The sequence below is a fragment of the Kogia breviceps genome, chromosome 6 (genome assembly GCF_026419965.1).
Source record: "Kogia breviceps isolate mKogBre1 chromosome 6, mKogBre1 haplotype 1, whole genome shotgun sequence".
In the NCBI taxonomy this organism is placed as follows: Eukaryota; Metazoa; Chordata; class Mammalia; order Artiodactyla; family Physeteridae; genus Kogia; species Kogia breviceps.
In genome coordinates this window covers 127,987,953-128,005,758 of record NC_081315.1, presented here as the reverse complement: position 1 = coordinate 128,005,758, position 17,806 = coordinate 127,987,953, and the positions used below count along the sequence as shown (strand labels likewise).

Genomic DNA, 17,806 nt, shown 5'->3' with positions numbered 1-17,806 from the left:
GGGGCCCTCTCGCAGGAACGTACGGACGTCACGCAAGACGCAGCTGCCCTGACGCTCCGCCTTTGCATAACCCACTGAGACCTTAGTAGCTGGCGTTGGCCCTCAGGGGGGAAGCGAGCTATTTCCCCTCGGAGGCCTGGGGTCCCGCAACCTCTATCCTACCTGGCCTGGCCTGGCGCTGCCCAGCGCGTCCGTGCCTCCGTCATGGATCTGAATTTAAACCGAGCGGATTATTTACAGGTAAACCCGAGGGGTTGGGGCGGTCGCTGCGCGGGGTGAGCTGCGCTCTCTGAGAGGATTCGATCCTTCCACTGGCGTCTGTTGGGGTGTCTCGGCGGCGACGCGGCGGCACAGGAGCGGATCTGGGTGCCACCCTCCAGACACCTTGCTCACGGGCAACTCCGGCTTGTTGGTGACGATCCACGGGGACTTGGAAAGAGGGAGCACGCGCCCCCGCGGTGCTGGCGTCTGCGAGGTCCTGAAGATGCTCCAAATGTCCTGATGCGCTCCCGGATTCCTCCCCGGGGCCCTTCTCCTCCTCCCCGGCTGCAGCTTCTAACTCCCTGATCTCCATCTGTACCCAGTCCCTTCTGCCGAGCGCCAGACACTTGTTTCTTACTGTGAGCTGGACCCCACGAGCCAGATCATAATAAAAGCAATGACAGCCGTTTTCGAGCGTCTAGTTTATTCTCAGATCTTAACACACGTACATATATGTAATCCTCATAAAAATTCCCAAAGTAGGTACATGAGGATCAAGGGGCTCAGAGAAGGGGATTTACATGATAGCGGAAAGGATGGCGTTCCTATTTGAAACAAAGTCTCTGACTCCAGAGCTGGTGTTCTTTCTGTTACACCACCCTGCCTCTCAATATTTCAGCCCTAGACTTTCTCTCCTTCTCCATCTCCTTTTTGAGTAATCCTATTTTGGCTAATGGTACAAATGTTTGTCCTGTCACTTTCCTTGACAGTCATGCTAAGTAGTTCCCACCTTAATATCTTCCATATCCATCTGGTCACCACATTTTGCTGCTTTTATCTCCTAAATAGCTCATGAATCTGTCCCATTTGCTCCCTCCATCTCTGTTAACCCTAGTTCAGTCCTCATCTTCTCTTGCTTGGATGACTGAAATAGCTCCTAGCCTCCAGCTTACCTCCCTCCAAGCCATCCTTCACATCATTACTAGATTGATGTTTCAAAAATACGAATCTAAACAGATTAAACTTTAATACTACTCCCTAGAATACAGAATTATACTGTATAGACCTATACTATTTGTAAATTCTTTCATGGTCTGTTGTTTCCACCAGTTTCTCTCTCTTTGGTCCCATTCTCCTCCCCTAACCATGCGCCACTAGTGACAGCGCCCTGCTGAGCAAACCATGCTGTTTTCATCTTCTGTAACTTTTGTAAAATAATCTTCATCATCAGTTAGATTGGATGTCATTGTCATCAGCATGGTGGTATTTTAGCTAAAATCTTTTATGTTGCATTTTCAATAATAACTAATCTATTTCCAAAGATTTTAAATTACAAACACACTTTAACAACTGTATGAAGTTGTAAAAGAAGGCTTATAGAAATATTTTTTTGGTGTGAAGTATCTTGCCAGTAATGCCACGTTATTATTTTTGACTTGACAACTTTATAGCATAAATTTTACTATTTTTGATTGTTTTCTGTATTCTGACTTTTGTAGCATATTTCATTAGAAAATAAGTTCATTGCTGATAATAATTATTTCATATCACTAATTAATTGCAATAAAAAAACTGAGGCTTACTATGATTAGAATCTGCTGGTCCTTTTAATCTCTGATTTAATAACTTCAAATTAGTGTATCAGAAATCACTCACCAGGCAGCTTATGTGTTTCCTTAGGTGGGAGTGACCTCTCAGAAGACTATGAAGCTACTTCCTGCTTCAAGATATAGAGCTACACAAAAGGTAACGTAGAGATACTGATTTCTCCGTATCTCTTCAGCTCTGACAGAGGAGAGGTTTATATTTCCTTCATTATTGATAAGTTTTTTTTTAAATTCCAAGGCTGAAATGGAAATGAATTTCTTTTCATTTGAACAGAGATTGGAATACCAAGGGACATTTATAGACAGTAAGTTTCTTGGACATTATATTTATTATGTACAATTAGTAAATAGTATAAGCAAACTAGTTGAAAACCATATTCCAGGACTTCCCTGGTGGCGCAGTGGTTGAGAGTCCGCCTGCCGAGGCAGGGGACGCGGGTTCGTGCCCCGGTCCGGGAAGATCCACATGCAGTGGAGCGGCTGGGCCCGTGGGCCATGGCTGCTGAGCCTGCGCATCCGGAGCCTGTGCTCCACAATGGGAGAGGCCCGCGTATTGAAAAAAAAAAAAAAAAAAAAAAAAAAAAAAAAAAAAAAAAAAAACCATATTCCATTTTTCTGGTAATAATTTACCCTGTGTGTACTTGTGTGTACCAGATTGTGTATATGAAAAAAGAAATTAAAAATACAATAGACTGTAGAGAAAATGCTTTTTAAAAACTTTATCATATTTTTAAGAGTAGTTAAATATATTGATGTTAATCTTTACATTTAACTAACAATATTGATTAGTTTTATAGAAATAGTAATCCTGTGATTTCCATAAGACAGTTATAATTTCTTGGTAGACTAGTAGGATATTTTAATAGCTGCAAAATAAATACAGTATTCCTATATATTAACATTTTATCAGGATAAATCAACAGATTTTTGATTGTCATTTATTGTATTCACTCAACTAGAGCAACACTTCTCAAACTTTTTGGTCTCAGGACTGTTACACTTTTTTTTTAAAAGATCATTTTATTATTTTATTTTTTATTGAAATATAGTTGCTGTACAATATTATATAAGTTACAGGTGTACAATATAGTGATGCATAATTTTTCAAGGTTCTATTCCATTTTTAGTTATTATAGAATATTGGCTATATCTCCTGTGTTACACTATATATCCTGTAGCTTATTTTATACATAGTAGTTTGTATCTCTTAATCCCCTACTCCTGTGTTGCCCCTCCTCCTTCCCTCTCCCCACTGGTAACCACTGGTAGTTTGTTTTCTATATCTGTCAGTCTGCTACTTTTTTTTTTTAATATTCACTAGTTTGTTGTATTTTTTAGATTCTGCATACAAATGTTATCATACAGTTTGTCATTCTCTGTCTGACTTATTTCACTTAGCATAATGCCCTCCAAGTCCATCTATGTTGTTGCAAAAGGCAAAATTTCATTCTTTTTTATGGCTGAGTAGTATTCTTTATCCATCATCTGTTGACGGACGCTTAGGTTCCTTCCATATCTTGGCAATTGTAAATAATGCTGCTGTGAACATTAGGGTGCATGTATCTTTTCGAATTCATGTTTTTGGGTTATTTTTTTGGATATATACCCAGGAGAGGCATTGCTGGGTCATATGGTAGTTCTATTTTTAGTTGTTTGAGGAACCTCCATACTGTTCTTCACTGTGGCTGCACCAATTTACATTCTCACCAACAGTGTACGAGTGTTTCCCTTTTCTGCACATCCTTGCCAACATTTGTTACTTGTGTTCTTTTTGATGATAGCCATTCTGACTGGTGTGAGGTGATATCTCATTGTGGTTTTGATTTGCATTTCCCTGATGATTAAGCGGTGTTGAGCATCTTTTCATGTGACTGTTGGCTGTCTGCATTTCCTCTTTGAAAAAATGTCTGTTCAGGTCTTCTGCCCATTTTTTAATCAGGTTGTTTTTTTTTTATGTTAAGCTGTATGAACTGCTTACATATTTTGGATATTAACCCCTTATTGGTCTTATTATTTGCAAATATTTTCTCCCATTCGATAGGTTGTCTTTTCGTTTTTTTAATGGTTTCCTTTGCTTTGCAAAAGCTTTTAAGTTTAATTAGGTAAATCAACTATACATCAATAAAAATAAAAAGTAAAAAGTTTTTAAAATATCAAATAGGTCTGTCACAACCTCATTTTGATAATTGTTTTTTATTACATATAAAAATTTATTTATTTATTTTTGGCTACATTGGGTCTTTCTTGCTGAGTGTGGGCTTTCTCTAGTTGCAGTGAGCGGAGGCTACTCTTCACTGCGGTGTGCGGGCTTCTCGTTGCGGTGGCTTCTCTTATTACAGAGCATGGACTCCAGGTGCACAGGCTTCAGTAGTTGTGGCACTCAGGCTCAGTAGTTGTGGCGCACGGGCTTAGCTGCTCCGGGGCATGTGGGATCCTCCCGGACCAGGTCTCGAACCCGTGTCCCTTGCATTCGCAGGCTGACTCTTAACCACTGCGCCACCAGGGAAGTGCCTGATAATGTTTTAAAAGTTAATCTTAAAATGTTCTTATGCTCCAGTTAAAGGAAAAAAAAATTGCCTCCTTGCCATTTCTGTCTGTATTTTCTTGTTCTGTTTACCTTGTAGGAATAGAACAGAAAGCCAGCTACTTCCATAACAACTTTTCATAGCCTTCTCTTTGGCCCTTTCTTCCAATTCTTTGGTGGATATTTTTTGTGGGGATGTCTTTACTAGATTTTCTGATCTCTACTTTTAAAATCATAATTTATATATTGCGAATCTTGTGTTCCCCATATAAGTTAGTAGGGCATAATAACAGTAATTTTAGATTCTCTTCTATCTGTTACAGGTGGTTGTTGGAGATCATGATGGAGTAGTTATGTGCTTTGGCATGAAGAAGGGAGAAGCAGTGGTATGTGTACCTTTTGAATACTCCTACATTAACATTTTTTCTAAAGCATAATGAAAAATAGGTTGAGGGAAGTAGTCATATGAAGTATGAAGCTACAGGCAGCATGAGAGTCATTTGCTAGCCGTTTATAAAACATCTTTGACAGCCTAGGGTGATATATTTTTATGTATCACTCTAGTTTTTTATGCTGTGTAACAAGTTACCTCAAATTTAGGGGCTTAAAACGAAACACATTTGTTATCTCACGGGGCAGGAGTCTAAACTCGAGGCCTCATGTGGCTGCAACACAGGTACAGCCAGGCTCTATTTCTTTCTGGAGCTCAGGGTCCTGTTCCAAGCCCATGTAGTTGTTGGAAGAATTCAGTTCTTTACTGTTGTTGGACTGAGGTCCCCACTTTATTGCTGTCCGTAAGCCAGGGCCTGCTTTCAGCCTCTTGAGGCCTCCCACAATTCCTTGCCATGCAGTCTTCTCCCAGGCCTTCGCACAACATGGTGAACTGCTTCTTCAGGCCAACCGGGAAATCTGTCCAGTCTGCTAAGATGGAGTCTTATATAACAGTGTAACATGGACGTGACCATCGCATCACCTTTGCCACTGAATATAGCCTGACCAAGGAAGTGAGTTTTACATCATCATATTCCCAGATCATAGTTTACAAGTGATGGGTCTGAGATGTGAACTCTTATATTCATTCTACATTTTATGAAATTTGCAAAAAGATGAAGAGGGTAAAAACTATCAGAAACTCAGTGTTTCTATTGTTCATATATCCTTCCAGATATTTTATTCTCTGTGTATAAGTCATTGGTGGTGAAGGGAAGAAACTGATGCCAATAATAAAATAGAAAATAACGAGGAATAAACTAAGGATGCAAATGTGTCCAATTAAATAGAGAGACATGAAGTTATATGCTCAGGTTTTTAGTAAATTCTACAGTCCTTTATTTATACTACTAAAATTTATAAAATTGTAAGGGAACCAGGAGAGATTAGTTTTAAAAAGATGATTAAGGTATAAAAACATGTCCACTGGAACCAGCTGAGGAATCTTGGTAAAATGCAGATTCTCATTCAGTAGATCTGGGGTTGAGTCTGAGAGTCTGCATTTCTAATAAGGTAAGTGATGGTAATGCAGCTGCTTAGCGAACCCTACTTTGAGTTGCAAGAGTTTAGATTTTAATGATGTCATTGAAATGCAATGTGTGTGGGAATAAACGTTGCAAAGTTTGAAGATATTTAGCAAAAAACCCAGAAGACCACTGGATACATTTGTATCTAAAGGTGTTCCTATTTAGAACTATAATATTTTGTAAGTTTAAAATCCCAGCATTTTTTATGGTAAAAGAAAATACTTGGAATAAATTTGTGTACTTAATTTTTTCCTTGATGATTTTTGCAGACAGTCTTCAAGACTTTACCTGGGCAGAAGATTGCAAGATTGGAGCTAGGAGGGGTTCTTAACACGCCCCAGGAGAAAATTTTTATTGCTGCAGGATCTGAAATTAGAGGCTTCACAAAGAGAGGAAAACAGTTTCTCTCTTTTGAAACAAACCTCACTGAAAGCATTAAAGCTATGTATGTTTATTCCCTTTTTTATTTTTACATATCCATTTACGATATTTTGGATAGGTGACAAACATCAGATTAAGTATCACTTCTTAGTATCTGGGAAATAATTAAAGATACTTTATTAGTCGGAAATTAAATTTGACCTGGAGTCAATACAAAATCACTTGGGTGTTGAAATCTTATCTTTTTAAGTCATTTATAGTATTCATAGCTTCATTTTTGACTAGTTAGTTCAGTTATGATTCATGATCAAAGTATAAAATAAGTGAAAGAAAACCTCCAGATATTTAGGTTCCTGTTGCTTTGCTGTCTCTGGTAGTTCTGATTTTGAGGTGGCATCATTTTGTTAAAAGACTGGCCATCAAAGTTAATGACTACCAAAAAGTTATAATTTCAGGTGAGTCAGGTAAGACTCATAAGTGAAAAATAGCTTCCTTAATGGCTTCCTGCTATATGAAATTTTGCAATTAAAATTTTAGTTTTTGGATCATGGAGAACTGGAAGAGGCTTTAAAGTTTATCTAATCCACTGTCCTTCAAACCTGCTACTTAGGAGAATCCCTTGAAAGCTTTAAACAATAGAGTCCTTGTCCTACCTCATACCTGCAGAATCAGAATTATTAGGAGTGGTTTAAAAGAACAGTTTTTCATTTGAATCCTATGCAGCCATGTTATATAAGCAGCCAGACCTTGGTTTGGAAACTACTGATCCAGAGTTCTATTAATGTATAGCTGTCCTGTGTAATTCTGTATAATGCACAGCATGTGTCCTGATGTCTGGGCTGTAAAACTTAGGTTTGGTGAGATTAGATAAAGAATTAAACAATGGCAAGTGGAAGTAATTTCAGGGGCTTAATAAGAATATCATTCTTTTGAAATGCTTTTCTAGATAGACATGGCCAGTGATATTTGTGAAATACTAAAACCAAAGTAGCTAATTATTAGCATACCACCACATTCAGAAAGGTATATAGGTTGAGGTGTGAGGAAGCTAAGGAGTTTCCCAGCCAATAGTCTCTTTAGCTAGTTTCTTAAGTGTTTTTACTGGAGTGGCAGAGGTAGGATGGAAAGGTTCTTTAATCAGTTTTTGAAAATTTATTATCTGAAGCTCCACATTGATAAGGTTGCATGGGAAAACAAGATTATAACTTGACAATATTCAGTAAGAAAACTGACCACTTATAAAATTGATTACCACTCATTAATCCTTCCCTGCTTATAATGCAGATGGATTTGAAAATGAAATTTCAAATCTTGTAAGAGATTTAGAATTTCATTAAGTTGATAAAAATTATATTAAGAGAACTTTTTATTTATTTATTTATTTTAAACAGCAGGTTCTTATTAGTTATCTATTTTATACATATTAGTGTATATATGTCAATCCCAATCTCCCAATTCATCCCACCAACACCAGCCCCCCGCCACTTTTTCCCTTTGGTGTCCATACGTTTGTTCTCTACATCTGTGTCTCTATTTCTGCCCTGCAAACCGGTTCATCTGTACCATTTTTCTAGGTTCCACATATATGCGTTAATATACAATATTTGTTTTTCTCTTTCTGACTTACTACACTCTGTATGACAGTCTCTAGATCCATCCACGTCTCTACAAATGACCCAATTTCGTTCCTTTTTATGGCTGAGTAATATTCCACTGTATATATGTACCACATCTTCTTTATCCATTCATCTGCTGATGGACATTTAGGTTGCTTCCATGACCTGGCTATTGTAAATAGTGCTGCAATGAACATTGGGGTGCATGCGTCTCTTTGAATTATGGTTTTCTCTGGGTATATGCCCAGTAGTGTGATTGCTGGGTCATATGGTAATTCTATTTTTAGTTTTTTAAGGAACCTCCATACTGTTCTTCATAGTGGCTCTATCAATTTACATTCCCACCAACAGTGCAAGAGGGTTCTCTTTTATCCACACCCTCTCCAGCTTTTGTTGTTTATAGATTTTCTGATGATGCCCATTCTAACTGTTGTGAGGTGATACCTCATTGTAGTTTTGATTTGCATTTCTCTAATAATTAGTCATGTTGAACAGCATTTCATATGCTTCTTGGCCATCTGTATGTCTTCTTTGTAGAAATGTCTATTTAGGTCTTCTGCCCATTTTTGGATTGGGTTGTTTGTTTTTTTAATATTGAGCTCCATGAGCTGTTTATATATTTTAGAGATTAATCCTTTGTCCATTGATTTGTGCACAAATATTTTCTTCCATTCTGAGGGTTGTCTTTTTGTCTTGTTTGTAGTTCCCTTTGCTTTGCAAAAGCTTTTAAGTTTCATTAGGTCCCATTTGTTTGTTTTCTTTTTTATTTCCATTAATCTAGGAGGTGGATCAAAAAAGATCTTGCTGGGATTTATGTCAAAGAGTGTTCTTTTTATGTTTTCCTCTAAGACTTTTATAGCATCCAGTCTTACAGTTAGGTCTCTAATCCATTTTGAGTTATTTTTGTGTATGGTGTTAGGGAGTGTTCTAATTTCATTCTTTTACATGTAACTGTCCAGTTTTCCCAGCACCACTTACTGAAGAGACTGTCTTTTCTCCATTGTATATCCTTGCCTCCTTTGTCATAGATTAGTTGACCATAGGTGTGTGGGTTTATCTCTGGGCTTTCTATCCTGTTCCATTGATCTATATTTCTATTTCTGTGCCAGTACCACATTGTCTTGATTACTATAGCTTTATAATATAGTCTGAAGTCAGGGAGTCTGATTACTCCAGCTCCATTTTTTTCCCTCAAAACTGCTTTGGCTATTCAGGGTCTTTTGTGTCTCCATACAAATTTTAATATTTTTTGTTCTATTTCTGTAAAAAATGCCACTGGTAATTTGATAGGGATTGCATTGAATCTGTAGGTGGCCCTGGGCTGTATAGTCATTTTCACAGTATTGATTCTTCCAATCCGTGAACATGGTATATCTCTCCATCTGTTAGTACCATATTTAATTTCTTTCATCAGTGTCTTATACTTCTCTGAATACAGGTCTTTTATCTCCTTAGGTAGCTTTATTCCTAGGTATTTTATTCTATTTGCTGTAATGGTGAATGGGATTGATTCCTTAATTTCTCTTTCTGATCTTTCGTTGTTAGTGTATAGGAATGCAAGAGATTTCTGTGCATCAATTTTGTATCCTGCAACTTTACCAAATTCATTGATTAGCTCTAGTAGTTTTCAGGTGGCATCTTTAGGATTCTCTATGTATAGTATCATGTCATTTGCACACAGTGACAGTTTTACTTCTTCTTTTCCAATTTGGATTCCTTTTATTTCTTATTCTTCTCTGATTGCCATGACTAGGACTGCTGAAACTGTGTTGAATAATAGTGGCAAGAGTGGACATCATTGTCTTGTTCCTGATCATAGAGGAAATGCTTTCAGTTTTTCACCATTGAGAATGATGTTTGCTGCGGATTTGTCATATATGACCTTTATTATGTTGAAGTAGGTTCCCTCTATGCCCACTTTCTGGAGAGTTTTTATCATAAATTGGTGTTGAATTTTGTCAAAAGCTTTTTCTGCATCTATTAAGATGATCATATGGTTTTTCTTCTTCAATTTGTTAATATGGTGTATCACATTGATTGCTTTGCGTATATTGAAGAATCCTTGCATCCCTGGGATAAATCCCACTTGATCATGGTGAATGAGCCTTTTAATGAGTTGTTGGATTCTGTTTACTAGTATTTTGTTGAGAATTTTTGCATCTATATTCATCAGTGATATTGGTCTGTAATTTTCTTTTTTTGTAGTATCTTTTTCTGATTTTGGTATCAGGGTGATGGTGGCCTCATAGAACGAGTATGGGAGTGTTCCTTCCTCTGCAATTTTTTGGAAGAGTTTGAGAAGAATGGGTGTTAGCTCTTCTCTAAATGTTTGATAGAATTCAACTGTGAAGCCAACTGGTCCTGGACTTTTGTTTGTTGGAAGATTTTTAATCACAGTTTCAATTTCATTACTTGTGATTGCTCTGTTCATATTTTCTGTTTCTTCCTGGTTCAGTCTTGGAAGGTTTTACCTTTCTAAGAAGTTGTCCATTTCTTTCAGGTTGTCCATTTTATTGGCATAGAGTTGCTTGTAGTAGTCTCTTAGAATGCTTTGTATTTCTGTGGTGTCTGTTGTAACTTCTCCTTTTTCATTTCTAATTTTATTGATTTGAGTCCTCTCCCTCTTTTTCTTGATGAGTCTGGCTAAAGGTTTATCAATTTTGTTTATCTTCTCAAAGAACCAGCTTTTAGTTTTATTGATCTTTGCTATTGTTTTCTTTGTTTCTATTTCATTTATTTCTTCTCTGGTCTTTATGCTTTCTTTCCTTCCACTAACTTTGGGTTTTGTTTGTTCTTCTTTCTCTAGTTCCTTTAGGTGTAAAGTTAGATTGTTTATTTTAGATTTTTCTTGTTTCTTGAGGTAGGCTTGTATAGCTATAAACTTCCCTCTTAGAACTGCTTTTGCTGCATGCCATAGGTTTTGGATCGTTATGTTTTCATTGTCATTTGTCTCTCGGTATTTTTTTATTTCTTCTTTGATTTCTTCAGTGATCTTTTGGTTATTAAGTAGTGTATTGTTTAGCCTCCATGTATTTGTGTTTTTTACATTTTTTCCCTGTAATTGACTTCTAATCTCATAGCATTTTGGTTCTAAAAGATGCTTGATATGATTTCAGTTTTCTTAAATTTACCAAGTCTTGATTTGTGACCCAAGATGTGATCTGTCCTGGAGAATGTTCTGTGTACACTTGAGAAGAAAGTGTAATCTGCTGTTTTTGGATGGAATGTCCTATAAAAATCAATTAAATCTATCTGGTCTATTGTGTCAGTTAAAGCTTGCGTTTCCTTATTCATTTCCTGTCTGGATGATCTGTCCATTGGTGTAAGTGAGGTGTTAAAGTCCCCAGCTATAATTGTGTTACTGTCGGTTTTCTATCTTATAGCTGTTAGCAGTTGCCTTATCTATTGAGGTGCTCCTATGTTGGGTGCATATATATTTATAATTGTTATATCTTCTTGGATTGATCCCTTGATCATTATGTAGTGTCCTTTCTTGTCTCTTGTAACATTTTTTGTTTTAAAGTCTATTTTATCTGATATGAAAATTGCTACTCCAGCCTCCTTTTGATTTCCATTTGCATGCAATATCTTTTTCCATCCCCTCACATTGTATGTGTTCCTAGGTCTGAATTGGGTCTTTTGTAGGCAGCATATATGGGTCTTGTTTTTGTATCCATTCACTGAGCCTGTGTCTTTTGGTTGGAGCATTTAATCCACTCACGTTTAAGGTAATTATCAATATGTATGTTCCTAATACCATTTTCTTAATTGTCATGGGTTTGTTTTTGTAGGTCCTTTTCTTCTCTTGTGTTTCTCACTTAGAGAAGTTCTTTTAGCATTTGTTGTAGTGCTGGTTTGGTGGTGCTGAATTCTCTTAGCTTTTGCTTGTCTGTAAAGCTTTTGATTTCTCCATGTAATCTGAATGTGATCCTTGCTGGGTAGAGTAATCTTGGTTGTAGGTTCTTCCCTTTCATCACTTTAAATATGTTGTGCCACTCCATTCTGGCCTGTAGAGTTTCTGCTGAGAAATCAGCTGTTAACCTTATGGGAGTTCCCTTGTATGTTGTTTGTCATTTTTCCCTTGCTGCTTTCAGTAATTTTTCTTTGTCTTTAGTTTTTGCCAGTTTGATTACTATGTGTCTCAGCGTGTGTCTCCTTGGGTTTATCCTGTATAGGACTCTCTGCGCTTCCTGGACTTCGGTGGCTATTTCCTTTCCCATGTTTGGGAAGTTTTCGTCTATAATCTCTTCAAATATTTTGTCTGGTCCTTTCTCTCTCTCTTCTCCTCTGGAACCCCTATAATGTGAATGTTGTTACGTCTAATGTTGTCCCAGAGGTCTCTTAGGCTGTCTTCACTTCTTTTTATTCTTTTTTCTTTATTCTGTTCCACAGCAGTGAATTCCACCATTCTGTCTTCTAGGTCATTTATCCGTTCTTCTGCCTCAGTTATTCTGCTATTGATTCCTTCTAGTGTATTTTTCATTTCAGTTATTGTATTGTTCATCTCTGTTTGTTATTTAATACTTCTAGGTTTTTGTTAAACATTTCTTGCATCTTCTCAATCTTTGCCTCCATTCTTTTTCTGAGGTCCTGGATCATCTTCACTATCCTTGTTCTGAATTCTTTTTCTGGAAGGTTGCCTATCTCCACTCCATTTAGTTGATTTTCCTGGGGTTTTTCTTGTTCCTTCATCTGGTACAAAATCCTCTGCCTTTTCATTTTGTCTATCTTTCTATGTATGTAGTTTTCCTTCCACAGGGTGCAGAATTGTAGTTCTTCTTGCTTCTGCTGTCAGCCCTCTATTAAGAGAACTTCTGAAATCGTATGCAGAGCCACAAAGTGAAGCCATTTGAACAATAATTGAAGAAGAGAAAATCAATGAGGATCATTATAGGATAAGGAATAATTTTAGTATCAAAATTTTTTTAAATAGACCTTAGAGGAGAGGTGGAAAAATAGGTGAGACCGTCAAATAAATACCCTCTTTATGATCACGTGGTGATAGCTATCTAGAAGTGAAGACAATATACTAGTATATAATTTTTGTCAAAAATTTTAGCTCCCCAGTGGAAACTTGATTCATTCTCATAGTTGTTATCATTTATCTAAATTTTGTTAAATATAATTTGAAAGAACTTATTATTTCTTTTTTCAAGTTAAAATTCTAATGAAGTCATTTTTTCCACTGTTTGTTATTTAGTTTCAAGTAGATTCAGTTCAAATAGCCTTATTCTATTCAGTGGTAGTAAGAAAGCTAACTGTAGAGTTAAAAACTGAGTTGCAGTCCATCCACTGTCTACTAGTTCCATGCCTTTATGCAAGTCACTTAACATTTTTTTATTCTCCTTAAAAAGGGATAATAATGGTTCCTAGTTTATAAAGTTACGAGGATTGAGCTAATACATGTAAGTCACTTAGGCCAGTGCTTGGCACATAGTACACATACAAAAAAGTTACTTTTTGATATAGTAATTGTCTTCAGATATAGACAATTAATATTACCATTATCTTCTCTTTGTTTTCAGTTTTTCTGAGCTCAATTTTTGAGAAGCCTGAGGCTTGTAGAACCTCATTTTCAGCTTTCAAAATCAATGCTTTACCAAAAGGCTAGAAATTAATTGGGGGAAATGAAAACAAACAAAAAGTGTCCTCTGAGTGTGATAAAATGATAGTAAACTGTATATAAATAAACTTTTATTTTCACCTCTGAAAATAATTCAGGAGCTTCCTATGCTTGTTTTTTTTAATGTTGATATCTTAAATTACTTTTAACATTCTCAGGCACATATCTGGCTCAGACCTTTTTCTCAGTGCAAGTTATATCTATAACCATTATTGTGACTGCAAAGACCAACATTATTACCTTTCTGGAGACAAGATCAATGACGTCATCTGCCTTCCAGTGGAAAGAGTACTTCATGATGTACCGGTGTTGGCCTGCCAGGACAGAGTACTCAGAGTTTTACAGGTTGCTGTTATTTGCATTTTTATTGTCTTTCATAATTTAGGTAAAAAAATATTGCTGAACAGTGTATACTTGGGATAAATTACTTTAGTGAGCACTACCACTTTAAATATATTAAAATTATATCTTGAAATTTTTTTTTAATATTTTAATTGACAAACTAAGTTTTATTTTTTTTACTTGAGGCAAATGTGTAGAAATCTTTGACAAGTTTTTAGAGAAGCATATATGGAAAAAAGGACACTTTTCCCCCCACACATAATATATGAGTTAGTACAATAAGAATCTAATGCCTTTGCTACAGGGAACCCTTCCTAGCTTTTCCTTTTTTTTTTTTTTTTTTTTATTTCCTCCATCACCCTCCCCTCTCCCAAAAAATCAAATTAAAGGAGGAAATTGGGTTGGGGAGAGGGTGTTAGGCTTTAACAGGAGAGAGTTAACAGGAGATCAGGGTTGTATCATTTGAATTTACCCAGCATTTATGACAGTATGTTGAACAGAATAAGCACTCAGTAAATATTTGAAAAAGCATCTACTGTCTTTATATTTCTATTAAAAACCATGATTGGCTAAAAAAACTGCTTAAGGCCATTGTTACTAGTAGTACTAATTACAACTGTCTTCTTGAAAGTGACTTTCTTTTTTGGCCACGCCACACGGCTTGCAGGATCTTACTTCCCAGACCAGGGATTGAACCCAGACCCTTGGCAGTGAAAGCGCTGAGTCCTAACTACTGGACCAGCAGGGAATAGACATGCCATCTTTCTCTTTCTGTCTCTCTTACACACACACACACACACACACACACACACACACACACACACGCACCCCAGGACCCATAAAACAAAGTTTAGATGTAAATGACATATAACAAGTGGATTAATTGGATCAAAATTTAGGATGATAGTGCAATTGAACAAAAAGTCTAGCTGTTTATTCTGTGCCACCAAAGGCTGTCTCACTTTTTGGAATTTCATAGTTAGATGGCCTGTCTCAGCACCAGCCCTTTTGTAGAAGAAGAAATCCAATGGTTCTATGAAGTTCTTTTTTTTTTTTTCTCTATGGTGAATTAAAGTAATGTTCAAGGTTCACTCTAGGGGCGTGAACGATTAATTTCTCCCCTAGCCTATGCTCCCAAATAGGAGTTGTTTGAATAAGGCTTTTAAAGAGTTGGCTCACACCCATTTAGAAATTGATCTGGCTGAATTCTAGGATTCTGCTTTGTTTAACAAGAGATCCATATGCTAATTGTAAAAAAAAAAATCACTAAGGATTTGTGGAGAGTAAAAAGTTGAAGTCCTTCCTCTGCCCTGAACACTTTTCCCCTACTTGCCCTCTGCCTTTGTTGGCAATCCGTTACCCCAAAGGTAGCCTTTTTAAAACAGTTTTGTGTATTCTTTTGTGTTTATATAGTTACATGTAGATATCTGTGAATTTTTTAAAATAAAATATAAAGCATATGGCTCACATATTCTATATATATCTAAAATTTTTAAACAATAATGGTATACCAGATTTACTGTAATTTTGCCAGTGTTTTTTCATTGAGTGATTTATCATATTTTTACTATGTGAATTTAATACTTCTACCTCATTCTTTAACAGCTTCACAAATACTATTCACAGATACTATGCAAATACTATGCATTATAAGTGACAAAATTGAAAAAAAGACAAATAAAAGGATTTAACTGTTTTCTTATCTAAATAGCAGGTCATTCTGCCTCTTACTAGAGTGGGTTTCAGAAAGGCAAGGCCAGAGTTTTCCTTAGGAAGTAATTTTGAGTCTGTTTGAATGTGCTCTAAGTTAAAGCCCTTGAGTTAGAGAGGAAAGAAGAAACAAGTTCCTGGAAAGTTTTGATAGGGAAATTTACCAGTGTCAAGTTTTCAGGCAAACAAAGTACCTAAAGTGAAAAGTATTCAAAGTGGAGAATATTTGAAATATTTATTTCCTCACTCTTTATATTTTATATATGTATATTTTTATTATAAAATGAGTCAACATGTGCAGAATTGCTAACAAATAGAAGTTAGCATTCACAATCTAGTTTTTTTCACTAGTTTTATTCCAGGGTTCTTTATATGAATATTGATATTACCTATGAATACCTGTATTATTTTAAATTTGTCTTCTGTTTTAGTTTTAAAATACTTGTTCTCCTTCAGGGATCTGATGTGCTGTATGAAATTGAAGTTCCTGGCCCACCTACTGTTTTAGCCCTACACAATGGAAATGGCGGTAATCAGGGCTTTATTTTTGACAATCAAATAAGGGAGTGAGTTACATTATTTAAGTTTAGATATTTCAGGTTTTTTATTCATTTAACTATATATTAAGTGAAAATGGGAAATTGTAGGAAGAACATGAACTGGAATAGAGACAATTGTCTTCTAACTTGCCAGTAGCTAACAGTAATGTGTTATTGAACTTTAATTTTTTAGTTTCCTCATCTTAAAATTAGTTGATGAGGAAAGGTCTTATCTCTTATGGTTATAAATTCTGTGAATGTATAACCATCCTTCTAAATTAAGTAAATTAATTAAAATCTATCTTTTTATAATATTTTAAATGAGAGAATACATTTGAAAATATTTCAATTTTAAAGAAATAGTGTGAGTTGTGGGGTAAATATAATATGTTGACTTTAAATATAACTAGGTGACTCTGGAGAAGACCTTTTGTTTGGAACGTCAGATGGAAAACTTGGGCTTATTCAGATCACTACATCCAAACCAATACACAAGTGGGAAATTCGAAATGAGAAAAAGAGGGGAGGTATTTTTTTTAATTAATTAATTTATTTATGGCTGTGTTGGGTCTTCATTGCTATGCGTGGGCTTTCTCTAGTTGCGGCGAGCAGGGGCTATTCTTTGTTGCGGTGCCCGGGCTTCTCATTGTGGTGGCTTCTCTTGTTGCAGAGCACGGTCTCTAGGTGCGCGGGCTTCAGTAGTCGTGGCACGTGGGCTCAGTAGTTTTGGCACGTGGGCTCAGTAGTAGTGGCTCATGGACTCTAGAGCGCAGGCTCAGTAGTTGTGGCACATGGGCTTAGTTGCTCCGCGGCATGTGGCATCTTCCTGGGCCAGGGCTCAAACCCATGTCCCCTGCATTGGCAGGCGGATTCTTAACCACTGCACCACCAGGGAAGTTGGGAGGTATGTTTCTGATGTAATTCAGCTTCTGAATTTCAGTGATTATTAAATAAAATATACTGGGAATTCCTGGTGATTCAATGGTTAGGACTCTGTGCTTTCACTTTCAAGGGCATGGGTTCGATAGATAGATAGATAAATAGGTCAACCTACATTATATAGTTCATTCTGTTTTATTTATTCATAATGTATAGCAGACTTCACAATTTACAGAGACGCCTCAGGTTTATTTACTGTTTGTTTATTTAGCAGGTCTGTCATACTTTTGCCATAATTTTTAAAGTAAGATATGCTAATAGTAAATTGGGATGGATAGGCCTTTATGGACTAATGTCTATCTATAACGTTAATCTATGCTCAAATCCATTTTTCGTTTTTTGCTGTAGGGAATTAATTGGAATTTGGGAGTACTTGGTATGAGGCAAAGAAGTGCATTCGGGTCAGGGGATATTCCTTTTTTCTAAGGAATTTATACCTTTCTAAGGGAAATTTATATCTGACTTGGTAGGTTTGTATGGCTATTTATAAGTACAGCATGAGAATAGATTGACAAGAAAACATGTTAACAATGTATAAGATTTAGGGGAAAAGAATGTCCAGGAAGAGGAAAAAAATAAAGGTAGAGGACTTGAGGCAGAGGTAAACTCGATTCATTTGAGGAGAAGAAGGAAGACCAGTGTGGCTAAACACATTCGTATGGCATGAGATGAAGTCACAGAGGTAGGCTAAGGCCAAATCACAGAGGTCCTCAGAGCCTTGGTAAAGGGGTTTGCATTTTAATCTAAATGTAGTGGGGAGTCATTGGAAAATTGTAAGTGGGGGTATGATGTGATCTAATTTACCAA

At 36.4% G+C, this 17,806-nt stretch overlaps 1 protein-coding gene across 1 annotated transcript in view; it reads left to right on the top strand.

The window, feature by feature from the left end:
- Positions 1-17,806, top strand: part of BBS7 (Bardet-Biedl syndrome 7) — a 44,971-nt gene continuing 27,165 nt past the window's right edge. The window contains exons 1-7 of the mRNA XM_059067568.2: positions 1-240; positions 1,882-1,947; positions 4,656-4,718; positions 6,119-6,294; positions 13,628-13,814; positions 15,978-16,050; positions 16,471-16,587. Coding sequence (XP_058923551.1) covers positions 205-240; positions 1,882-1,947; positions 4,656-4,718; positions 6,119-6,294; positions 13,628-13,814; positions 15,978-16,050; positions 16,471-16,587 — 718 coding nt within the window. The 5' untranslated portion in view covers positions 1-204. The remainder of the gene's footprint in view (positions 241-1,881; positions 1,948-4,655; positions 4,719-6,118; positions 6,295-13,627; positions 13,815-15,977; positions 16,051-16,470; positions 16,588-17,806) is intronic.